The 23209-nt window shown below is 37.9% G+C and overlaps 1 protein-coding gene and 1 pseudogene across 1 annotated transcript; both read right to left on the bottom strand.

Moving 5' to 3' along the window:
* Positions 1-55: 55 nt before the first annotated feature.
* Positions 56-21182, bottom strand: LOC141318822 (uncharacterized). Its single transcript, XM_073833218.1, has 6 exons — positions 20984-21182; positions 18746-18893; positions 7909-8793; positions 6430-6579; positions 6194-6350; positions 56-169 (listed from the first exon to the last, which is right to left on the bottom strand). Exons 1-6 carry the CDS (start codon positions 21180-21182, stop codon positions 56-58), a joined length of 1653 nt encoding a protein of 550 aa, XP_073689319.1.
* LOC141346571 (5S ribosomal RNA) lies at positions 5613-5731 on the bottom strand (annotated as a pseudogene).
* Positions 21183-23209: the final 2027 nt, after the last annotated feature.

Below are 23209 nucleotides of genomic sequence, written 5' to 3'. Positions count from 1 at the left end.
AGCGTGGTTCTCCCCGCAGGTGGTTCACTGGTGTGCACGCCTCCAGCTAGCGTCGCTATGGAGGAGGCGAGGGGGTACCCACGGGTGTTGTAGCTAGAACAGAGAGAGGAAAGAGGAACAAACACCCACAGCAAAGAACGGCGTAGTCGTCGGCTGCTTCCCCCTTTTTCTAAAGAGAAGAGAGAAAAGAGACAACAACAAAAGGAACACTTTGGGAAGAAGGTAGAAAGAGAGAGATTGGGGGAGAGAGGGAAAGTGCAATACACCTTTCTGGCCCCAGAATGAGTACAGTCAAGTTTTTTTTTTTTTTTTCTCAACTTGATGTATGCTTCTAGATACGGTGCTCAGAAATGGGAATTTCAACACGCCAGGACTATGATTGTTATTATAATCCCCTCCGGGATGAGGGAATATACAATAACAATGACAGTATTGGCTTTGCAGCTGGTAGGATTGACACTGTACACCAATCAGAGCGTTTCTGGAAACGGGTTCACGACTGGCGCCTATCAGTCCTCGCTGGATTCGTTGGGACCTTGGCTGTAGGGTTCCACGATGAGAGGGGAAAGTGAGAGTTAGACACAAGTTTAATTGGCGTTTTGAAATTGTATGAACATTGATTAAATGTCTTTTAAACAACCAAAATTCTCTGCTTTTATGATTCTCACAGGCACAATCGAGGAAATAGCAGCAGTAGTCAAATCAAGAGGAGGACAGCTAGGTGAAAGAGAGAGAGAGTGAGGAGAGAGACAGCCAATTGAAAATGAGGTTTCGCTCCCAAGTCAGGGAATATGACAAGACTTGATTATTACAATTACAATTAAAGCCTTGGTTTGCAAATTAAAATTGATGTTTCAATTCAGTAATGATTGTGGGAGAACTAAAACTGTAACGCTTTGTTAAAGTTTTAGTTAGCAGTTGTAATCAAATGAATCAACACAAACCATTGAGGTATGGGAAAAGGAACAACTATTGATTGTAAAAAGGAGTCGTTTTCAAATCAGTAATGATTGTTCCTGGTTATAATTTAGAAGTTTTCATTAAAAATTGGTCAAGGAAATGATCATTTCTCTATTCAACGTGTATCATTGCCGTCTGAAAAGGGGAAATGTGATTATGATTAAACTTAATTTAAATCAAAAATTCAAATCAAAAATTAAAATTAGAGATTAAATTTTTAAATTAAAAAAGAAAATTAACATAAAATTTCAACTTGGCCATGAAAGTTGGTGACCAAATTTTTAATGATGCCTCATTAAAATTGATTACAAATGATCAATGTTAAATCAATCACGGAAATTGCGGTGTGGCAAGGAGATGTGATTATTTATTAAGATTGATCAAAGTAATCAAATTAATCAGCTTGAAAATAGTACTTGATTATAAAGCTTGTAACAGTTTAGACTGGCAATGCAAACAGACAAACAGGAGAGAGCCTTAAATAAAAAAAAATAGAATGTTTTAATTTGAGATTTATGATAGGGCTTTAATGGTTTGTTACAATCGCATCAAAAAGAGATTTAACTTTAAAATTGTCAATATTCCTGTCACATGGGAGGAGGGAAGAAATACAAGGAATAGTGTACAGAGATATGAAGTAAAGAAGTTTGCAGAATGATCGTTAAAGTTCAAAGCTTGTGATTGAGTCACCCAAACAACGTTATACACACTGAGTTCAAACACAACGGATCACCCTAACGTTGTGTGCTAACTGCTATTATTCAAGGCTAGTGGTTTTACGTAGGCTTAGCTTTAGCTTTAGCTAGTTTAGCTCTACCACTTGTCAGCGTTAGCTTTAGTTAGTTTAGCTATACCACTTGTTTACAAAATGAGCGGGCGGACTGCGCCTGCGCAAAGAAACTCTGCCCCGGAAAAGGTGTGTAACGATTTCCGGGTCGCAGCGTTTCTATGGCAACAACCAGCAAGTGAGAGAGTTAAGCAGTTTCAAATACAATGCATGAAATGACAGCACATTTCGGAATTGCACAGCAAATAAGCACTATTTAGATTATTGTCTCAACTCGTTAGAGTGAGGCACATTTATCCACAGCTTTACTGCGATTAATACAACATATTTCACAGGTCTCGGCGGACCTTAATTCTGTGCTTGTCTGTTTAAACAACACCACAGCACATATGGACTCAGCCACACAATTTTAAGATCTCAAAATTTCTCCCATAAAGCAACGTGTGGGTGCTCGCGCTGAGCGCCACGTCTTAACTTCACTAACGTTAGTTTTAAGTGAATATTTGGTAAAAGAGCATTAGGTCGCGAGCCTAAAGATCTTAAACCGGGAGTCAGCTTAAGTTTTCACTCTGGAACACGCAGAGTAAAACACTAGCTGCAAGGCCTTTTGACAGAGAGGAAAAACAAGGAACACGCTTATTTTCCCCCTTTTTCTCAGGGGACAATTTCTAAACTTTACTGCAGTTTAAATTCTTTACACAACAACTCAAAGTTATGCTTTCATTCATTCCAGACTGGCAGCCACAATAAAGCATACAGTACACAATAAACTGTTTCTCTGTCTTTGAACTATTTCTACCGGAAAAAATAGAACAAAATACCATATAGAATGACTTGTTTTATGTTCAAATAGTTAGATGTGTTTGCCTTATAATTCTCCACCACTGTAAGGATTAATTAGCTCAAATTTATAATGATTCAAATAAGGAATCGAATCGAAAGATTCGGAACTTGATTAAATTGATTCAGAGTTAATAGATTACACTTCTTAACCATTCGTCCAGCAAAGTGGTCAATTCAGCATACTGTATTAACTCAAAAAGGTTTATATTATGTTCCTGGCCAAGATCACAAATAAACCAAAATATTACGTTAGGAAATTTTAAAGCTGAGGTAGCTTGATCTAAACACAGATAGAACTTTGTGAACATAAAATTCAAGACACTTCTTTTAATGAAACAAAGATTTATTGACTACTCTAAGACACAAAACTAATCTCTACTAAACACAAATGAACACACACACACACACACACACACACACACACATTCACACTCACACTCATACAGTTCCGGGGATGAGAAATTACTGAGTTGAAGAGAACCCCAAATGTTCTAGTATCTTAACTAGTTCTTAGATCGCAACCTTAGAAAATCACAAAAGCAGAGACTTAGCTTTTAACTACTTAGGGAGTATTTTGCACCAGTTTCAGCGAAGTAAAGAGAGATCTTGTTACTTGCATTAGTGCCGGGAACGGGGGTTCCGGGGGCTCATCTGAGCGAAAGTTCTGGTTGGTTGCTGGTCGATGAAGTCTTTGGGAGATCCTTCGAAGTTGAGGATTGGGTTGCTGGAGCCGATCTTTCGGTTGCCTGGTTACGCAGGTTGATGCGTTCGGAGCTCTTCTGTATCAGAGTTGCGAGACTTTGAAGAGTTTGGCAGTCACGAAGTTTCAGTTTGTTCTGTAGAGTTTTGATGGCACCGTCGCGTGCTTGGTCGAGTGGTCGAGCGCAGATGGAAAAGCACTCAAACCACAAGAGGCGAAAGGCGTGAGGCGAGAGCTGGGAGCTCTGAGTTCGCTGAGTTATTGCTGAGTTCGCTTAGTTCTGTTAGGAACATGAAGTTTTAAACGGGCCGCTAGGGCACGTCCCAAGATGCTGGGATCCAATGGCGTTGCTAGAGGGGCGGGTCTCGCCACCCCCTTTTCGTCCTGTAATTCCTTCTGGTACGTAACTTATTAGGATATCGATTTCTCTGCAACTTTTGTTATTAACTTCAATAAACTATTTCAATGCATAAAGTCAAAACAAAATATAATTTTCTCGTTCATTCAGACAAACTGCAATTGCCAAGATCATTCATCCCATATCAAACAATAGTATATCGCTTGCATGCTAATACATTTGACAACTTCCTTTCCCAAAGGCATATAATGCATAGATTAAACTCCAATCATCACATAAAACACAGCAGGTATATAAAAGAGAACATACTGTTGCTCTAACAGCAATACTAATAAGTTGATTGTCTCTTAAAGTTTGTCTTTGCAGTGTACGTATCTCTATTGAGAGACGGGGTGTTTTGGAACGTCAGAGGAGAGGGGGACAGGAAGTCCGAAAAACCATGTGAGTCACGCTGGACGCATCATGTGCCATGCCAGCTTTATTTCAGAAGACTGGAGGTTTGTTTCTTAGGTGCTCTGAGACAGAGAGCGTTTTCTTCTCTCTGGATGCGTAAGACGCAGATCTCGACAAAAGCGGTCCATACAATTAGCGTCTGGTGATTATCATGTGATGGTCATGTGTCAGCATTTTGACTGAGAAAGAGGGTCCTTTTGTTTCTTTGGAATATGGCCATTTCTGTTTTGTACGTTGTTCGCCCAAGATTCCTACAATGTTCTGTAGCTTAGCAATGTTTCTAAGATGGAAGAATGCTGTTTTTGTAACATAGGAAATATGATTTTCAAAAGACAGGTTGCTGTCTAATATAACACCCAGATTTTTGACTGTAGAGGAAATAACAGTACATCCATCTAGTTGCAAGTTGCAGTTTAAGAGATTCTGTGTACTGTTTTTTGGTCCAATAAGTAATATCTCAGTCTTATCTGAATTTAACAGTAGAAAATAACTGGTCATCCAGTCTTTCACATTTTTAACACACTCTGTTAACTTTGCTAAGTTAGAAGTTTCATCTGGTCTTGTTGAGATATATAGTTGAGTGTCATCAGCATAACAATGGAAACTAATCCCATATTTCCTAATAATATTACCGAGGGGTAACATGTAAATTGAAAATAGTATTTTGCAAGAAGGAGCACAATTGAGCAGACACAACTTTTTCTAGAATTTTAGACATAAATGGAAGATTAGAAATGGGTCTGTAATTTGCCAGTTCACTAGGGTCTAGCTGTGGTTTCTTAATAAGAGGTTTAATAACTGCTAGTTTGAATGGTTTTGGGACATGGCCTAAAGATAACGATGAGTTAACAATATTAAGAAGCGGTACTTCTGCTACAGGTAACAACTCTTTTAGTAATTTAGTGGGTACAGGATCTAATAGGCATGTTGTTGGTTTAGATGTGGTGATAAATTTATTTAATTCTTTCTGTTCTATAGTTGTAAAGCACTGGAGTTTTTCTTTGGGTGTAACGACTAATGTTGAAGTATCAGTTGCTGTAGTATCTATATTAGTTATTGTATTTCTGATGTTGTCTATTTTATCAGTAAAGAAATTCATAAAGACATTACTATTAAACTGTGCAGGAATATTCAGGTCAGGAGGTGTTTGGTTATTTGTTAATCTAGCCACTGTGCTAAATTAAAACCTTGGATTGTTTTTTTGTTTTTTTTTTCTATGAGTTGGTGGATATACTCTGCTCTAGCAGTTTTTAAAGCCTGTCTATAGCTGGACATACTATTTTTCCATGCAATTTTAAAAACTTCTAAGTTAGTTTTTCTCCATTTACGCTCAAGATTACGAGTTTCTTTTTTTAGAGAATGGGTATTACTGTTGTACCATGGCACAGCACGTTTTTCTCTAACCTTTTTTAGCTTGATTGGGGCAACAGCTTCTAATGTATTAGAGAAGATAGTGCCTATGTTACTAGTCATTTTGTGTAGTTCATGTTTATTTATGGATGCACAGAGCAAGCTTACAGCATCTGGTATTCCCAGGCGGTCTCTCATCCAAGTACTAACCAGGCCCGATCCTGCTTAGCTTCCGAGATCAGACGAGATTGGGCGCTCACAGGGCGGTATGGCGGTATGGCCGAAAGATTTAGAATTAATAGTTTACGTTTCTTAACCATTCATCCACCGAAGTGGTTAACTCAATATACCTTCTCAATTCCGAGGTTTATATTATGCTCATGGTAAGGAGCATAAATAAACTGAATTATTACTTTAGGAAATTAAAGCCAGGTAGCTTGATCTGGGCAAAGATGAAACTTTGTGAACATAAAAGTCAAGACACCTCTTTAAATGAAACAATGATTTATTGAAGTACTCTAGGATACAAAATCTATTCTACTAAAACATAAACACACACATACACAGACATTCACACGCGCACTCATACAGTTTCAAAGATGGTAAATTACGGATTTTAAGAACCCCAAAGTCGTAGTATTGCTACTAGTTCTCAAATCGCAACCTTAGAAAACCACAAAAGCAGAGATTTCACTTAAATGACTAGGTACCAGATTCAACAAGAATGGGAGAGCTTGTTTACTTGCGCTCGTGCCAGAATGGGGATTCCCTGTGTGGGCTCGTCTCGGCAGAGATTCTGGTTGGTTGCTGGTCGGTCTTTGGATGACGTCCTTGGGAATCCTTCGAAGTTGAGGGTTGGGCAACAGGAGTTGCTGTACCGGTATCCGGGCAGCGGTTGCCTGGTTACGCGTGTTGTTGCGCTCAGAGTTCAGTGGGCGCCTGAGTTGCAAGGCGGGTCATGAAGTCTTTGCGGTTTACGGAGAGTTCTGGAGTTCTTGTAGTTGGAATGAGCAGGCGATCTTCTGCAGAGGAGAGCTAAGTCTTTTCAGGACGCTTGGACTCTTCTCGCTCAGTTCAGGCAGTTTGAGCACTAGATAGTTCTGTAGAGTTTGCTGGCACAATCCCGTGCTTGGTCAGAGGGCGAGTGCAGATGAAAATCACTCAAACCACAAGAGATGAAAGTCATTGAGTGAGGCGCAAGGCCCAGAACTATTTAGAGCATGAGATTTGAAACGGGCTGCTAAGCACGTCCCATGATGCTAGGATCCAATTGGATATTGCTGCGGGGCAGAGCTACGCCCCTGGGCTGTTCCTTCTGAGGTATAACTCAAAATGACACTCTGCAAGTTTTGTTATTAACTTCAATAAACTATTGCAATGCATAAAATATACACAATATCAATTTCTCATTCATTCAGACAAGCTGCATTCGTCAAGATCATTCATTCGACACCAAACATGGGTACATGTTACATATAGGATACACATTTGGCAACTTGTGTTGCTAAGGTACGCAAGGCATAGAAAAAGACACGATTACATCGCAAGCATTGAAAAGACAGTAAGATGGATGCCCTATCCCTTTGCATAGTAAGTTCGATTGATTGAAATAGCATTCTTTGTTTCTTTCCCTTTTGAATCATATTTGCTAGCGCATTTGTTGAGCGCATGTTGTGAGTCCTGTTTTGAGGAAGGTGGGGGAAACACCATGCTGCTCAAAAAGGGGTCGGGGGAGTTCAGCGGCCGGGATGCCCAGTCTGGAGTCAATCATTCTCCTTTGTTCATTCCTAACTCAATTTGTGGTAACTTAGGTCACGAGTGAGTGGACAACTGGTTCTTTTGGAGGATCTCATAGAGAGGGGGAGGGGGGTCATGAGTTTGGCCAGGGGTGACAGTTTTCCATTTGCCCTAACAAGTCTTCCAGCACAAATCACTCGTTATCCCCCTCATGGGATTATCTTTTATTGCTGCTTTGTTCCCTGGGGTGATAGCGCGATCAGCAGACGAAGTTTGGCGTAGACAGAGTAGCGCTTCTCACAGTTTTCTGATGCCAATTGGTCAGGATAAAAGATTCTTTGTTCTTCCTCGGAGCGTGATGACTTGATCGTTATTTGCACTTTGCATAACCGAAATCCTACAACAGTAAAGTACACCATGGACAAAACACATTGCTTTAAAATGTGAATTAGAATTTCTATCATTGTAGGAGCCTCGTATAGGATTCTTATTGGAATCCTTTAAGATTGTTTTGACGAGGGAATATTTTGCAGATTCTGAAAGGGGGATGTACACTTTTGACCTCAACTGTAATTGTGGTTGCAACAATGTGGTTGCCGAGAAACAAAGAGGTCTATGTTTGTAGAGTAATTTACAGCATTTTTGATTGTGGCTCAACCAATCAGAATCAAGGACCAGAACTATCCATTCTAGACATTTTGTTTGAAACTCTGTCCACACTAAGGGGATCTGTTAGGCTTTTCTTTATTGTGAATTTTCATGTGCCTTTCAATGCTTCCTTTTTGACTGAAACTGTTTCCACACTGTTTGCATGTGTAAGGCTTCTCTCCAGTGTGAATTCTCATGTGAATGTTAAGGTATCTTTTTTGAGTGAAACTCTTTCCACACTGTTGGCATGTGTAAGGCTTCTCTCCAGTGTGAAATCTCATGTGTCTGTTAAGGTTTACTTTTTCAGTGAAACTTTTTCCACACTGTTTGCATGTGTACGGCTTCTTTCCAGTGTGGACTCTCATGTGTCTGTTAAGGTCTCCTTTTTGACTGAAACTCTTTCCACACTGTTTGCATGAGTAAGGCTTCTCTCCAGTGTGAAAACTCATGTGTCTGTTAAGGCTTCCTTTTTGAGTGAAACTCTTTCCACACTGTTGGCATGTGTAAGGCTTCTCTCCAGTGTGAAATCTCATGTGTCTGTTAAGGCTTCCTTTTTCAGTGAAACTCTTTCCACACTGTAGGCATGTGTAAGGCTTCTCTCCAGTGTGAAATATCATGTGTCTGTTAAGGCTTCCTTCATCAGTGCAACTCTTTCCACACTGTTTGCATGAGTAAGGCTTCTCTCCAGTGTGACATCTCATGTGTCTGTTAAGGCTTCTCTTTTCAGTGAAACTCTTTCCACACTGTTTGCATGAGTAAGGCTTCTCTCCAGTGTGAATTCTCATGTGACTTCTAAGGTGTGCTTGTTGTTTGAAACTCTTTCCACACTGTTTGCATGAGTAAGGCTTCTCTCCAGTGTGAATTCTCATGTGACTTTTAAGGTGTGCTTGTTGTTTGAAACTCTTTCCACACTGTTTGCATGAGTAGGGCTTCTCTCCAGTTTGAAATCTCATGTGTCTGTTAAGGCACAAGTAAGTGAAAATACTCATAGTTTCTGTCTTTTGAGCACTTTTTTGGTTAGAAGTCTTTTCAGACTCTAAAGAACAAAAAGATTTTTCTCCAGATATGAAATTATTAAGATTCTCAAACTGATCTTTCTCTTCAGTTTCATTCAGTACTTCTCTCTCCTTTTTCAGTGCAGTTAGGCCTAAGGTGGAAAAACAAAGAGATAAAAGTTAACCCAAGTTTAATGGCACAAATCAATTAACATAACAACATGTAGCTAAGTAATGCATGCATGCTAGATCCTATTCCAGGGTCTCCAAACCTGATCCTGGTCGGCCGGTACCCTACAGAGATTAAGTTGGCTGTTATACAATTAATTAAATCTAGAAAATCTATATAGACTGATCTCAGTTATTATATACTATTTTTATTTCTCCTAGTGAATAAAATTCAACAAAATTAGAGAGAGACTAGGAAAAAAGAAAGGGGACAAACTCCCCACTTAACCATCAGATGAAAAATACATCACAAAATAATTCCTTCTGAATTGTGATCTGTATTTAATTCATCAAAGTGCACACACACACACACACACACACACACAGGAACATGCAGCCGAAGCACTGGTAAACTCTGGCAGCTAATGCTGTTAAACTAACCTGGTCCAGGACTTTCGGTTTGGTAATGTGCACGGTGTCTGCGCTCCGCATTATTTCATGTAATATCTTAAGAATACACCTTATTTGATCAGCACATCAAACTTGTTGAACCTTTTTTTTTTTTTTTTGAAAGTCTACACTGTCGGAATTTACATTTAAAATGAGCAAGCCTACGAGGACAGGCGGTAAACAACAAGCTCATCATGATCAGGCCTGTCAAGAAAGCAGCAAAAGGAATCCACATCTTCGCAGCTTACAATCAAATCCCTAGTTAAGGAGCTTGAAAGATTCATAAGAGAGATGACTGGGGAATTAGTTGCACTTTTAAACACCTCTCTGTAACAAATTCGATCTTCAGTCATATCGTTCAGTGCAACCATAATAGCACAGGTAGCTACGATCAACGAGATGGAAGCGGGCCTTTTAGAACACAGTGACCGAATAACTCAGCTTGAGCATGATGTAAAAGCTCTTCAGTCAAAACTGATAATCACCGAAAAGGAAAACACGGCTCTTAAAGCTAATATAGATTTGATATCTCACTCGAAGTGCCAAAATCTACGACTTGTAGGTTTACTGGAGGACATTGAAGGAAAGAACGCAAGTGAGTATGTGTCTAACCTGCTTTCCGAGCTTCTTGGCGATTGCCTAGCAGAACCTGGATCGTGTCCACCACAGTCTCCGGCCTAAACCTTGCGCAGACGAACCCCCACGGCTGCTGATAATCAGATTTCACCGATACATCATTAAGGAAACTGTCATGAGATAGTTTAAATCCCAAAAGGACTTTTCCTACAAAGGCCACAAGATCAAGATGTACGAGGACTTCAGCATAGAGTTGGCGAGTACACAAGCAGCGTTTAACAAGATCAAGAGCCTACTTTACAAGCAAGGAGTACGATTTGGAAGGCTGTACACGACTCATCTCCGAGTGAGCTATAAGAGCGCGGAACGGATCTTTGATTCTTCTGAGGCAGCGGAGTCATTTTCCCAGAAGAACTTTCCTAACTGACTTTGGCAATAATGGACTAATGTGCATTTCCATGATGAGCAGGTGAATTCTGCAGGTTTAAGCTGCGGTAAATAAGATGGCTTTATACTGGGCCATCAGTTAACGTCATAGACTTTTGAATGTAATCTTTACTCCATCCTGGTCTTCAAGACCAGAAATGGTTATCTCTCTCGATGCAGAGAAGGTATTTGACCTGGTGGAGTGAGATTACTTATTCATCGCAAAAATCTGGATTCGGATCTAAATTCATCTCATTGATTCGTTAACTATATTCCACTCACTCAGCTTGCGTGAAAACAAACTCTGAAAATTACCCTTATTTCTCGCTTTCTCGTAGCACCCGTCAAGGGTGTCCACGCTCACCTCTCCTTTTTGCTTTGGCTATAGAGCCTCTCTCTATAGCCTTAAAATCGGCTTCAGTGTTTTCAGATATTTGTAGAGGGGGAATTTACAGATGGTGTGTTCCTCCCTGCCAACGCTTCATTGTTAGTGGGGATACACACAGTCTGTTTGTGGTCTGCTTGAGAGCGGAGCATGCACAGTCAGCCCTCGAGGGATGAACGTCTTCTGCTGCGTCTGCATCTGATTGGTTGCAGACTACGTTCAGAGCGTGCTTCGCCAATTGCATTCCCCATAGCGTTTGACGCAGCGTCTCGTTCCCTCAGGGAACCAGGGTTACATACGTAACCTGAGACGTTCCCTGAGATAGAGTACGATCATCCTCTAGGGGGCGCTATCGGGAACAAAGTTATTCTTATCCTAGGTAGCAGATGGTCAAAAGGTATCTGTGATGATACCTAAGTGTAGTTGGGCCCAAAGAGACTGGGGTTTTAAATCAATTCAAAAACGGAAACAACGTCTAGCACGTAACTAGCAGAATGAGGAGCATGACATCATCCACAAGGCTTGAGAAGTGGGAATCAACCTGGACATCAGAAAGGACAGGCTCCTAACCCTGAGGGACAGGGAGGAAAACCTGACCCACTAAGAGACTGCTCTCTATGAGGGATCCTTCCCGGAAAAGGGGAGCACGCCCTATCCATCAACCCTTCGCTCATATGTGACCCTGGACCACAAAACCAGTCATAAGGTTAAATTTGACAAAACTGAGATTTATACACCATATGAAAGCTCAATAAATAAGCTTTCTATTGATGTATGGTTTGTTAGGATAGGACAATATTTGGCTGAGATACATCTATTTGAAATCAGAAATCTGAGGATGCAAAAAAATCAAAAAGACTGAGAAAATCACCTTTAAAGTTGTCCAAATTAGGTTCTTAACAATGCATATTACAAACCAAAAATTACATTTTGATATGTTTACAGTAGGAATTTTACAAAAAAATCTTCATGGAACATGAACTTTACTTAATTTCTTAATGATTTTTGGCATAAAAGAAAAATCAAAAATTTTGACCCATGCAATGTATTTTTGGCTATTGCTACAAATATACCCCAGCGACTTAAGACTGGTTTTGTGGTCCAGGGTCACATATAGCTGCACAGAAACTGCAATCTCCCCTGCCCTCAGACTGAAGGGGGTACTTCCAAGGGGATTAGCCTTATCAGAGTGTGCCACACTGATGGCGTTCCCCATAGGGCCCCCTAGAGGATGCGATTCGAAGTTCCCTCGTGAGGGAACTATGTAGTATATATGCCAGGTAAGTATGTAGCGCTGTAATTCTGCCACAGAGATGCACTTAAAAACACAATTTTGACTATGCGCATAAACCTTGCAGATGGTATACTTATTTAAAAAAAAAAAAAATGTATTAATGTTTACGTTACGTTACTTAATAAAAAGATCATTGAGTGCTTGTTCGTGTTTTTGTTACGTGATGTAGCAGTGTCTGACCAGGCGTCAACTGATGACATTATTTAAAAAAAAAAAACAATAACTCACACAACATGTTTCTGTAAGGAAGAGAGTTTCTTAAAGGAACCATATGTAGGATTGTGGCCAAAACTGGTACTGCAATCACTTTCAAAATACTGTAGAATGGTGTATCCCCTCCCACTCCCCCCCGACTCGAGGTTGCCAGCTAAGCTGCAGGAGTAGGCTGCTACAAGGAGCTTCCAATGGCAAGTGACGAGTCTTACACAGTAATTTGTTTTTCTTCTGTTAATGTTTATGCTTCACAAGAGATGTTTTGCGAAGTAATTATGTATCGCAAAAATTTACAGATGGCAATTAGCCAAATATTTCATAAAGATGTACTGTAATACCACATTTCAGTCGGAACATAGATTGTTCTCATACCCTGCTCGTGGTGCGATATAAAGCTTTTTATGAACGCATTTAGCACGGCCGAACGTGGAAAATCCACTGTGTAGCCTACGGAAGCAAAGTTAGCCAAACATAGATGAATCTTACCTGTCAAGGAGAAAATTACCAACGTTGGCATCTATCTTCAAATTCTTCTCAGTTTTCAGCCATCTCCATCTTTCAAAGGCATCTCCTATACAAATCCTTGTTTTATTTCGGACTTTGTCACGACATATTTCGGATTCATAACGAGGTCTTTTAGGTTTCGTAACTTTATACATGTTTTATCCGACTCGTTCTTAGCAGCAGCTGTAACTAACTAGAGCAGAGCTGGCATGGCAACCCGTCTCACGAAACTCTACTGACTTCGTGATTGGTAGATAGCTGGAGGGTGGAGCCTCAGACCAAAACACAAAATGATAACAATAACATCAGTTGAGGGCTGCAACTCTCACTTTTAAATGACAATATCCTGGCCGGACCACTGTTGTCAGTGATATAAGTATTTGAAATGAACATGATTTCTTAATGTCTAGTGCCATTTTATGATTAACTGACATAAATTTCTTACATACGGTTCCTTTAAATCAGTCTGTATGTACAGTCTGTTTTTAAAATTTTAAAACAAAAAGGTTATTTCAATTGCATGCGGATTCATTTAGATGTAGCTCTAGTGTCCACTGGCTGTTTTATTTGCTTATCAAATGTGACCCTTTGCCACAAAACCAGTCTTAAGTCGCTGGGGTGTATTTGTAACAATAGCCAAAAATACATTGTATGGGTCAAAATTATTGATTTTTCTTTCATGCCAAAAATCATTAGGAAATTAAGTAAAGATCATGTTCCATGAAATTTTTTTTGTAAAATTCCTACTATAAATATATCAAAATGTAATTTTTGATTAGTAATATGCATTGTTAAGAACTTAAGTTGGAGAACTTTAAAGGTGATTTTCTTAGTATTTTAATTTTTTCGCACCCTCAGATTATAGATTTTCAAATAGATGTATCTCGGCCAAATATTGTCCTATCCTAACAAACCATATGTCAATAGAAAGCTTTAATTATTGAGCTTGTATATGATGTATACATCTCAGTTTTGTAAAATTTAACCATATGACTGATTTTGTGGTCCAGGGTCACATATGTAGACAGCATGCAGTAGCCAAATGTAATCACTCACATTTCAAGATTAAGTTATTTTCTTAGATACTTCTGCATAATTAGCATAAGTGCTAGAAATCAATGGTTTAATATTAGAAGCAGATATTAGGTTTAATGTTACTAATTACATCTTATTGGTACAACTTAAATGCATGATCTCATAATAACAAATGGCCAGTGTGAAAGCAGGATATTCTCAGCTGCACTTGAAGGCAGTGTTAGTATTTGCATATGATCTCAACACTTCTGTTGAATGTCTCAATATTTCTACACCTGTGTGAAATTATTCATAAATATTCATTTCAGGTTTGAGAATGAAAACCAACCTGTTTGTTCCTCAGTATCTTCTTGTTTGACTCTGAATGTTTCTTTAATCTCCATGTCTTCACTCTCCTCTTTAATAAACTCCATCTTTGTTTGTTCCTCAGTATCTTCTTGTTTGACTCTGAATGCTTCTTCAATCTTCATATCTTCACTCTCCACTTTAATAAACGGCATCTTTATAATAGTGTGTCACGTGAATCTCAGTTGCTCCTCCAGTTTTTCTGTGTTTGAACACTTTGTCCTGTTTAAGATGTGAAAAATTAACAGAAAGAAAATCAATGCAAACTAAATCTCTGTGTGCTTCTCAATCAGAGCTATTTCACTGAAAGGGTGTGGGTACGAGTGAGAGTTAATGGCCTGATTATTGCTCAACACTGAAATTTTACCAATAGATAATAACTGAACACAGAAAATCAAAATAAAAGAAATTACACACAGTTACCATTTTTAATGAATTAAGATTAAGTATTTAGTGATTAAATTGCGTTTAATATATTACATGTAGACATAGAAAACTGCTATTGTTTGTGAAAGATCATTAGACGTGTTTGTTGTTCTCGTTGTATTTCCAGTGTTTTGAGCAGCAGATGTCGTCAGTGTGCGGTGATTTAAAAGTGAATCATTTGTGAAGCAAGTGATTCAGTTGAACTGGAGTTTTGAAAAGATTCGTTTCTCCATCACTGAATAAATCCGTGTTTATCATCTGATTCACTAAATACGGACCGAAATGAGACGCTCCTCTTCTGTTACTCGTGTAACAGAATGATCAACTACCTTTACAATGTTTGTAAAAACTATGAAGCAGACAGACCGTGGTGTATCAAATTAAACACTTTAAATTATTAAAACCACAAACCTTTCTTCAGCTCAAACTGATGCAGGAGCGCGGCGCATATGTATGACGTCACAGCACCATCTTAAAAATAAAAGTCCTGTTCACACGCTGCTGTGTCTACAAAAGTTCACAGGTATGTACATAAAGAACATTCAAATAATAAAACATCCCAGAGAATTGTTCTTAGAGAAATACATACTGAAATGGTATTTAATGGTGTGCTGAAACTCACCTCCAACGAAAGTATACACACACACAGTGGAGATTTAGTTAGTTAGAGAATAATCTAAAACCTGAAAATCTGAAGGAATATTAGCTGTGGGTATACCACTGTTATACTAACTTGTTTGACAAAATAACCAAGGCATTTCAATGAAAACCTTTATTTTGTGGAAAACTGTAAAATATTACTGTTACCATTTCTACTATACAAAAATACTCTCCTCAGGACTTCATTCTCATTGGTACCGCTTTTGGTAATACTTTCTATGAAGCCCCTATTTATAACATATTATAAGGGTATTTCTAAGGCATTATAATAAATGCATAATGCATTATAAGAAACCTTATAATATGTTATAACATCTCATGAATAATCATAACAACAATTATAATACATTATAATACTTGAGTATTTGAGGTTATAACTTTTAAGATTATGATCATTTATGACACACAATGAACGTCATATTAAATCTTCTTAATTTATAATGGACTATATCATATTAATTTTTTTTTTTTTTTTTTTTTACATTATATTACATTTTAATTTGATGGTCCCCTAAGTCTACTGACTATATGCTTAAACTTTCTAACTACATGCCAGCTAACACTCCCTAGAGTTTTAGTAGGCTTAGGTTATAGTTGGGCTAGGTAAAATGTACTTGCAAAGTTACTTATAATATAACATAATAGTTTGTCTTTTGGGGAAACATCGAAATTTAGTGTTAGCATATATTCAGCATAATAATAATTACTGCTAGCTGACATGCAGTTGCAGAGTTACTTATCAAAAGCTGTCTGAAGGGTACCATCAAAATCATCAACTGTTCATATTCAGAGATGGGGACTCGAGTTTGAGACTCGGACTCGAGTGCGACTTAAGTCACACACACAGTGACTTCAGACTTGACTTGAGACTTGTCCTCGAAAGACTTCAGACTCAACTCTGACTCGAGCTGCGGGACTCGTGAACAATGTTTATTTTTTTAGGAAACAACTAATGAGCTCGCCGTTATTCCCCTGCCTCCGTTTTTATTTTATTTTTATTTTTATTTATTTAGGCGCGGCTGCCACACATGAGAGGACAACAAACACACGTCGACTGCACTGCCATTCGACATTTGGATTTAAAAACTTCAAACAAGACGGCCCAAACAGAAGATGCATAATAATAATATTAATACCTAAATTATTTATAAATAACGTTTGTGTATATAGGCCTATATGTAGGCTACAATATATATTATTTTGATACAATAATCGTTTGTAAACATTACGTGCGTGTTTAGCCTATTTGAGCACTTCCGTCAGTGAACAAGCAGCCTACAAAACGCTAAAATAAACAATACATTTAAATAAAAAAGTAGCCTAAATAAGAATGTTAAATAGGCTATTAAACATTCGTTGCAAAAATTCCTTAAACCTCGCCCGGACCTTGTCTGACAGCTCATCAGAATACTGGCCCGAGACCGACTGTAACTTTTTTCTTTCTCTTTCCCATTACACAGCTGCTGTTTTTAATAGCAACGTGATTACATTTATTCTCGTTTATTTAGTTTATGAAGTAAATTTAGAAATTTATTTGGAACACGTTTTGTTTGTGAAATTCAAGTTTTTGGTTTTTTAAAGTAGGCTAACCACCAAGCGGCCAGCGACAGACAGATCAATTTAGCTCTCTTAAGTCATTACGATTTCAATTAAAATCCATAGATATTAAAAACTTAAAGCATATCACAATATTAGTTTTATCGTTTAAACTAGATAAATGTGTGCTATTAGGCGCATATCCAATCGTTTGCGCGAAGAGTGAAAGCTGAAGCTGGCTTTGCAGGACCTGGAGGTGCCGGTGCAATGTGAAACTTCATTGTGGCTCATAAAGGTAGGAGTAGTATATCATCCAGAGCTGTAAATAAATAATTTTAAATAATTCAAATCGAAAACAAATCTCTTTCATTAGCTATAGGCCTAATCCATAAAGACACATTTAGGCATTCATTGCGTCCGATGAGCAGATGACGAGTCAGAATCATCAACTTCACCTTTGCGACAAATACTTTATTAATAAATAATTCAAATATCTCCTTACTTTTCCCCAGACACATTCATGGTAATTATTTTTGCTGGGGCTTTGCGGTCAGCTTTAGTGCATTTGAACGCGGAACTTACAGCTGCGTTGAAGGCACTTTAGGTGGCGCGGTATTGGGACAGTCACAGCCTTAGTTTTGCTTCCACCATATAAGTGGGCCTGACTGTACTTTAGTAGCCTAGTGTCTCCCAAATATTGCTCAATCTCTTTTATTTTTGCCCTCTGTTAGTGACGCAGCAGTCTGATCTTCTTCATTCATATTTAAGCGCGAATGAGAACCGTTTCGCGGGGGATGAAAGGTGTATGGAAAAAAAAGAACATTCAAATCTTAAATTTTAAAGTCGAATGTCAACCCACCGAACGAATATTCGAATAATCAAATATTCTGGTCCAGCCTTAACAGTGAAAGGGTAGGCTATTACAACGTAAACATGGCTTATGGGGACATCTGTGTCCTCATAAACCAAACGGCTTAAAAAACATACTAAATGGTGCTTTCTTAATTTTTGATCTGTACTGTACTGTGTGTTCATGCTACAAGGCAAAATACAGATATTAACTTAAAAGTAAAGCATTTTTGGTGTTTTTGTCATGTTGAAATAGCCTGTTATACTTATTATATACCAAAATCAAAGCAGTTACTGTATGCTAATAAATAAAGGAGTAATAATAACATATTACATGCTTTCGAATTCCTTATATATAGCTATGCTGTGTTGGATGGGTCGCCGTGCGTGATGCAACACTTATTATAACCAGAGACTTAATATAATAAAGAGACTTGAGACTTGACTTGGACTCTAGCTCAAAGACTTGAGACTTCACTTGGACTCTAGCTCAGAGACTTGAGACTTGACTTGGACTCTAGCTCAGAGACTTGTGAGCATCTCTGTTCATATTACACATTTATCTAAACTGATACCTGATCTTAGGGTTCTTTCGGAAATATTATTATAATTACTTATAAGTGGTCTTTGTATGCTTTAAGTAAAGTGACATGAGAAAGATGGCAAGATATGAGACTTATAATATGTTATAACTATGAGGAGGTAATCATTCTCTTAAAAGCAATAACCACAAAATAGTAAAAAATTATAATACATTAAAACTGTTCTTATGAATACTCATGAGATGATATAACATATTACAAGTTTTTTATAATGCATTATGCATTCATTATAATGCCTTAAGAATGTATTATAAATACGGGTTTCATAGAAAATTTTACCACTAAGGGTAAATCATTTTTTAAAATCATCTGAAATGTTCTTAAATTTAGTTTTTATTGTTGTGATTATTATAAATTTGTATGATTTTAATTCCTTTTATGTACAGCACTTTGAATTACCATTGTGAATGAAATGTGCTATATAAATAAACTTGCCTTGCCTTACCTGATGAGCTTATGATTGCCATCAATATGCCGCATGGCTTTCGGGCAAGGCACAATGTACTGATGTTGCCTTATTGTTGGCATTGACATTGCTCGCATCAGTGTTCCATGAGGATCTACTCTTCTAACAGATTCTCGGACTCTTGAAGCTTGTAGGGGGAAAAAACAAGACATGAGAATGAAAAGCAAAGTGCTGGTTAGAAATGTATGAATTTTCTTTAAAGGTCTGTGCTACATTACATTATTTAGAATCATCTTTGCAAAGACAGTGAGTTGATTGTATCTGCCTTTTTTTCCAAAAAACACAAGTAGTGTGCTTACAATTAAGATAATACATTAAAGTAATATGGTAAAAAGGCAATTTGCAATATCAAGCACCAAAACAAGCTGTTTTTGTACAGCTAAAAATAGCTGGACGTAGAAGAATCCAATAGCCAGCTCCATATAATGTACAAATGACCATGCCCACTCTTATGGGAAAAATTAGGTGAATAAATAAGCCAGAAAAGTTAATATCATTATCATAAAAAATTATCTCAACAGCATTTATATCTCAGAGTAGTAAATGACAAAACGTTTGCAATAGTATTTGTATAGCCAGCTGAAAAGGACATTTTCAAAACATTATCCCCATACTACATATTCTCAATAATGTGGATAATAATGCAAGATGTTAAGATTAGTGTGCTGTATTTACTTTGAACATGGAGACCTCTTGCTTTAAGATGGCCATGAATTATACTGTATCCTGAGTTTGGATACACTCTCTGTATTTCCTCAATGTTGCTGTCAAGTTCTGCATCACTCATGGTTGAATACAGATCAGAAACCCTAGATGCAAAGATAAAAGAGATATTACCCCTGGACATTAAATAGGCATGTGTACCATATGCTAAAAGAAGACCTTTAAAATAAAGGCTTGCTTTGATATTGCCCAATTATTAAATCTAAAATATATGTTATATTAACAAAAAGTACTGAAAGATAGAAAATTTCATTAAAAAAATACATATTTTTTTAATGAATGCTCCTTCTGGCAGGGCTTTAATAATTTTGCATCAAAATACATATTTATGTTTTGGTTTTAGCAATAAAGTCTCCATTTTAATTAAAAAGATGGCACAATTAAATTAAATAGTATGTTGTTGTTAAGACAATTTTGATCATCAGACATTTTACAGACACGACATCAATTCATACACATATCTGGTAAATTTGTGGAACACGCTTTGTCTCATTTCTCAAGAAGCAGTGAAATGCTACTTCTAGCAGCAGTATGCATGTATTTATTTATAATTTTATCTTCATTGCTGACCTTGTGGATAGAAAATTAGAAACAAGCCGAGCCCTGACAGTGAGGTTCTCTGAATTTGAGGCTTCTTTCAATGGGAATCACCAGTAAAGTGAATGAGGCCCTCGAACAAGAGGACACCGTCATCCTTACTGATGGACAGGGTAACAAAATCTTGGAAACAGAAGGAACCAGAGGTAAGTTTGATTATTTAAAGCCAAGGTTTTAAGAAAAACTTAAGAAAACTTATCAGAAAAAAATACTTAAAGGAGAAGTCCGGTGTGATATTGACCTGAAGTGGATTGAATCATGATAGCGAGTGTGAACGAACCTTGCATATCTCATCTCAGTTTGTGTCCTGCAGTCCGAAATCTGGGGTAAGTTAGCCGATGCTAACAACAGGTTGTCAATGAGGGTGAATGGGGCATCGGAGTAGCCTTGTAAATAAATCACTGTTTTACGCCATTTACGAGGCACAAAGTAGCTCCACACTTCATTGGTAGACATTTAAAACGAGACATTGAGAACTCAGAAAAAGCACCGGTAGTTTATTTATAGACATTTTCCACCAGAAATATACCGGTCGCCGCCATCTTGAATTAAGTCACGATAAGTCGAGTGTCGAGCACGAAGGAACTTATCTGGTTATCAACTTATCAGGTTGTAGTTTCCTTCGTGCTCGACACTCGACTTCTCCTTTAAGGCAGTTAGCTATAGTACTTAAAAACATATAATTTCCCCTAGATGTGAAATGAACTCCATCTTTCAAAAATAGACCAGGATTATCATGTCTAATGTGAGGGTACTCAATCATGGCACCATTTAAGCTATGAACAAATGTAGCCATAACACTGTTTACAAATTTCCTGGCCTTGTCAAGCTTCACCGGATTAACACAAGCCTTCCACCGGCACCACTGAGTCACAGCTGATAATAATATTTTCATGCCAGGGAGATTGAGTTCAAGAAGGTGCATGTCCTCTTTTTTCAGTACATTCACCAGCTGGACACTGCTGACCTCCTCAATGTTATTGACACCACAGTGGATGACTAGGACATCCGGTGTTGCTCTTCCTCGCAGGGAGTTGTAGAAAAACGGGAGAAGTCCATTCCACCGCAGTCCACCCCTGGCTGGGGGTGCAGACATGGCAGACATGGACTCCTGGCAGATTGAGGTTGCTCCCCAGGGTCTCTACAGTTCTCTGAGCACCCCGTCTGATATAGCTGTCACCCACAATCCACACTGTGTCTATGGATGGAAAATAAATGAGTTTAATGAATGCTTGAGGTAATGAAAAATAAGAAGTTGAAAAGGTAGAAAGGTATGAAAAGGTAGCTCATTTTGACAATAGTGTCACATGTGTGGAAAAATAGAATAAAGGATCAACTCCCCTGCTGAAAAAACCAGCATATGCTGGTTTTTTCAGCAGGGTCTTTAAAATACTGTTTATATCAAAATATAATTATTTTTGTCCTTAACACACTACACGATTGTCTGGTTTTTCAAAATTAATTCATTTGTAAGTGGTTTTGGATAAAATCATCTGATAAATAAATAAATGTAAATTATTTACAGTCAGAACCAGTCTGCATTTTTGAGTTGACAAATTCCATAGAAAATCAGGTAGTGTATGATGGTCACAAACTGTGTGTTTTTTTAGCTTTAGACTCTTATTCCATCCAGACAAAGGATATCAAACAGTTTGATATTTTCAGCTTATGTTAGAACACATTGTTTTAATTTGTCATGTGCCTTCTAGCAACAAGATGCAAGTTTCTGCTTGAATTTGTTGTAATCGGAACAACTTCAAAGTCTGCTTCTGTCACCATTTACAAAGTAAGTATATGATGCCTAGTGTTTTAAAAATATGTTCAGATAAAAAAAAAAAAAAACATGACAGACCATGTAATATCAGCTGTCAAATGTCAAGTAGCCAAATCTAGAACGTACAGTTTAAGCTGTGCAAACACTGCATTAGATGCCTCACGGTTGGCCATGATGACAACAGGAATTGATCACTGAAAGAAATAACATTAACGTTAAAAATCTTGTAAACAATGCAAAAAAGTTTTGTGTGATGGGTAGGTTTAGGGGTAATGTTACAGTTAGTGTAAGGGGGATAGAATATACAGTTTGTACAGTATAAAAACCATAACGAGTCCCCACAAAAATAGTAAAACCAAGTAATGTGTGTATCACTGTTTCCACACTGGACGCGAGTAGCGCGTTGCGACAAAATACAGTACAAGCAATTATATTCAGTAATGCTGTCTACACTGGATGCAGCACGACAAATCACTGACAGTAAACTGCTGCCACGTTCTATTTATAATGCGCTCACAAAGTTCAAATGATTTTTCTCTCTTTGTCTTGTCCAATGTAGACAGACTTTAGCTGTCCGGTGACAGGTGTAGAAACGGTGAAAGTGTCACTGAATGTGTGAGGCTTGAGCCTGGATGCTATTAATAATAAATATTTTTTGTTGTGTACTATTAGGTTAATTTACCTCAAGAGTAAGCTGGAAAACCGCTGGAAACGTTTAAACATGAACCGCCTATACACCGAGCTAGGAGGCGTGGTTTCAACAATCAGCACCTTAGGTCCACCCACGTCCCGCCTCTTTGCCCATTTTTGATTATCCATGAGTGACGCGCTGCTAAGATGGCGATGGCCGGCTCCGTCTACTTTGGGCTTCAAAATTGCTCTTCAGAATCCTACGAGTGACGTCACGGACACTACGTCCATATTTATTACAGTTTATGGTTTCAGCAATGATTAGTTGTCTGCACAGTTTTAAAAAACGCAAAACAAAAAGTGGGCTTGGTGCGCTACGGAGTAGACGGGGAAGAATGATTAGTTTACTTTAAAACAAAAAATTGGTCTATGGTTTAGTCACCATAGTCATGTAATAAATTATATATATAATGTTGCGATTCGCTCAATAAGATAAAATCGGCAGTTTGGATATTGTATTGGCATTTACGACAAAAAATAGATATGTTAATTGGAAATTGCATTGCATAGGAGCAGGGGTGCGTAACTTGTAAATTGGCAGTTTATAAAAAGTGTCTTAATCTACTTAATTGAAGGATGTTAAAAGAGAGAGAGACTAATATTTGCACTTAAGTTTAAAAGGATGAGGATGTAATTTGAATGACACGAACTAGAAACAG

This window comes from Garra rufa, chromosome 1, assembly GCF_049309525.1.
Source record: "Garra rufa chromosome 1, GarRuf1.0, whole genome shotgun sequence".
Lineage (NCBI taxonomy): Eukaryota > Metazoa > Chordata > Actinopteri > Cypriniformes > Cyprinidae > Garra > Garra rufa.
The sequence above is the reverse complement of the archived record's forward strand: the minus strand, read 5'-3'. Positions and strand labels throughout refer to the sequence as shown.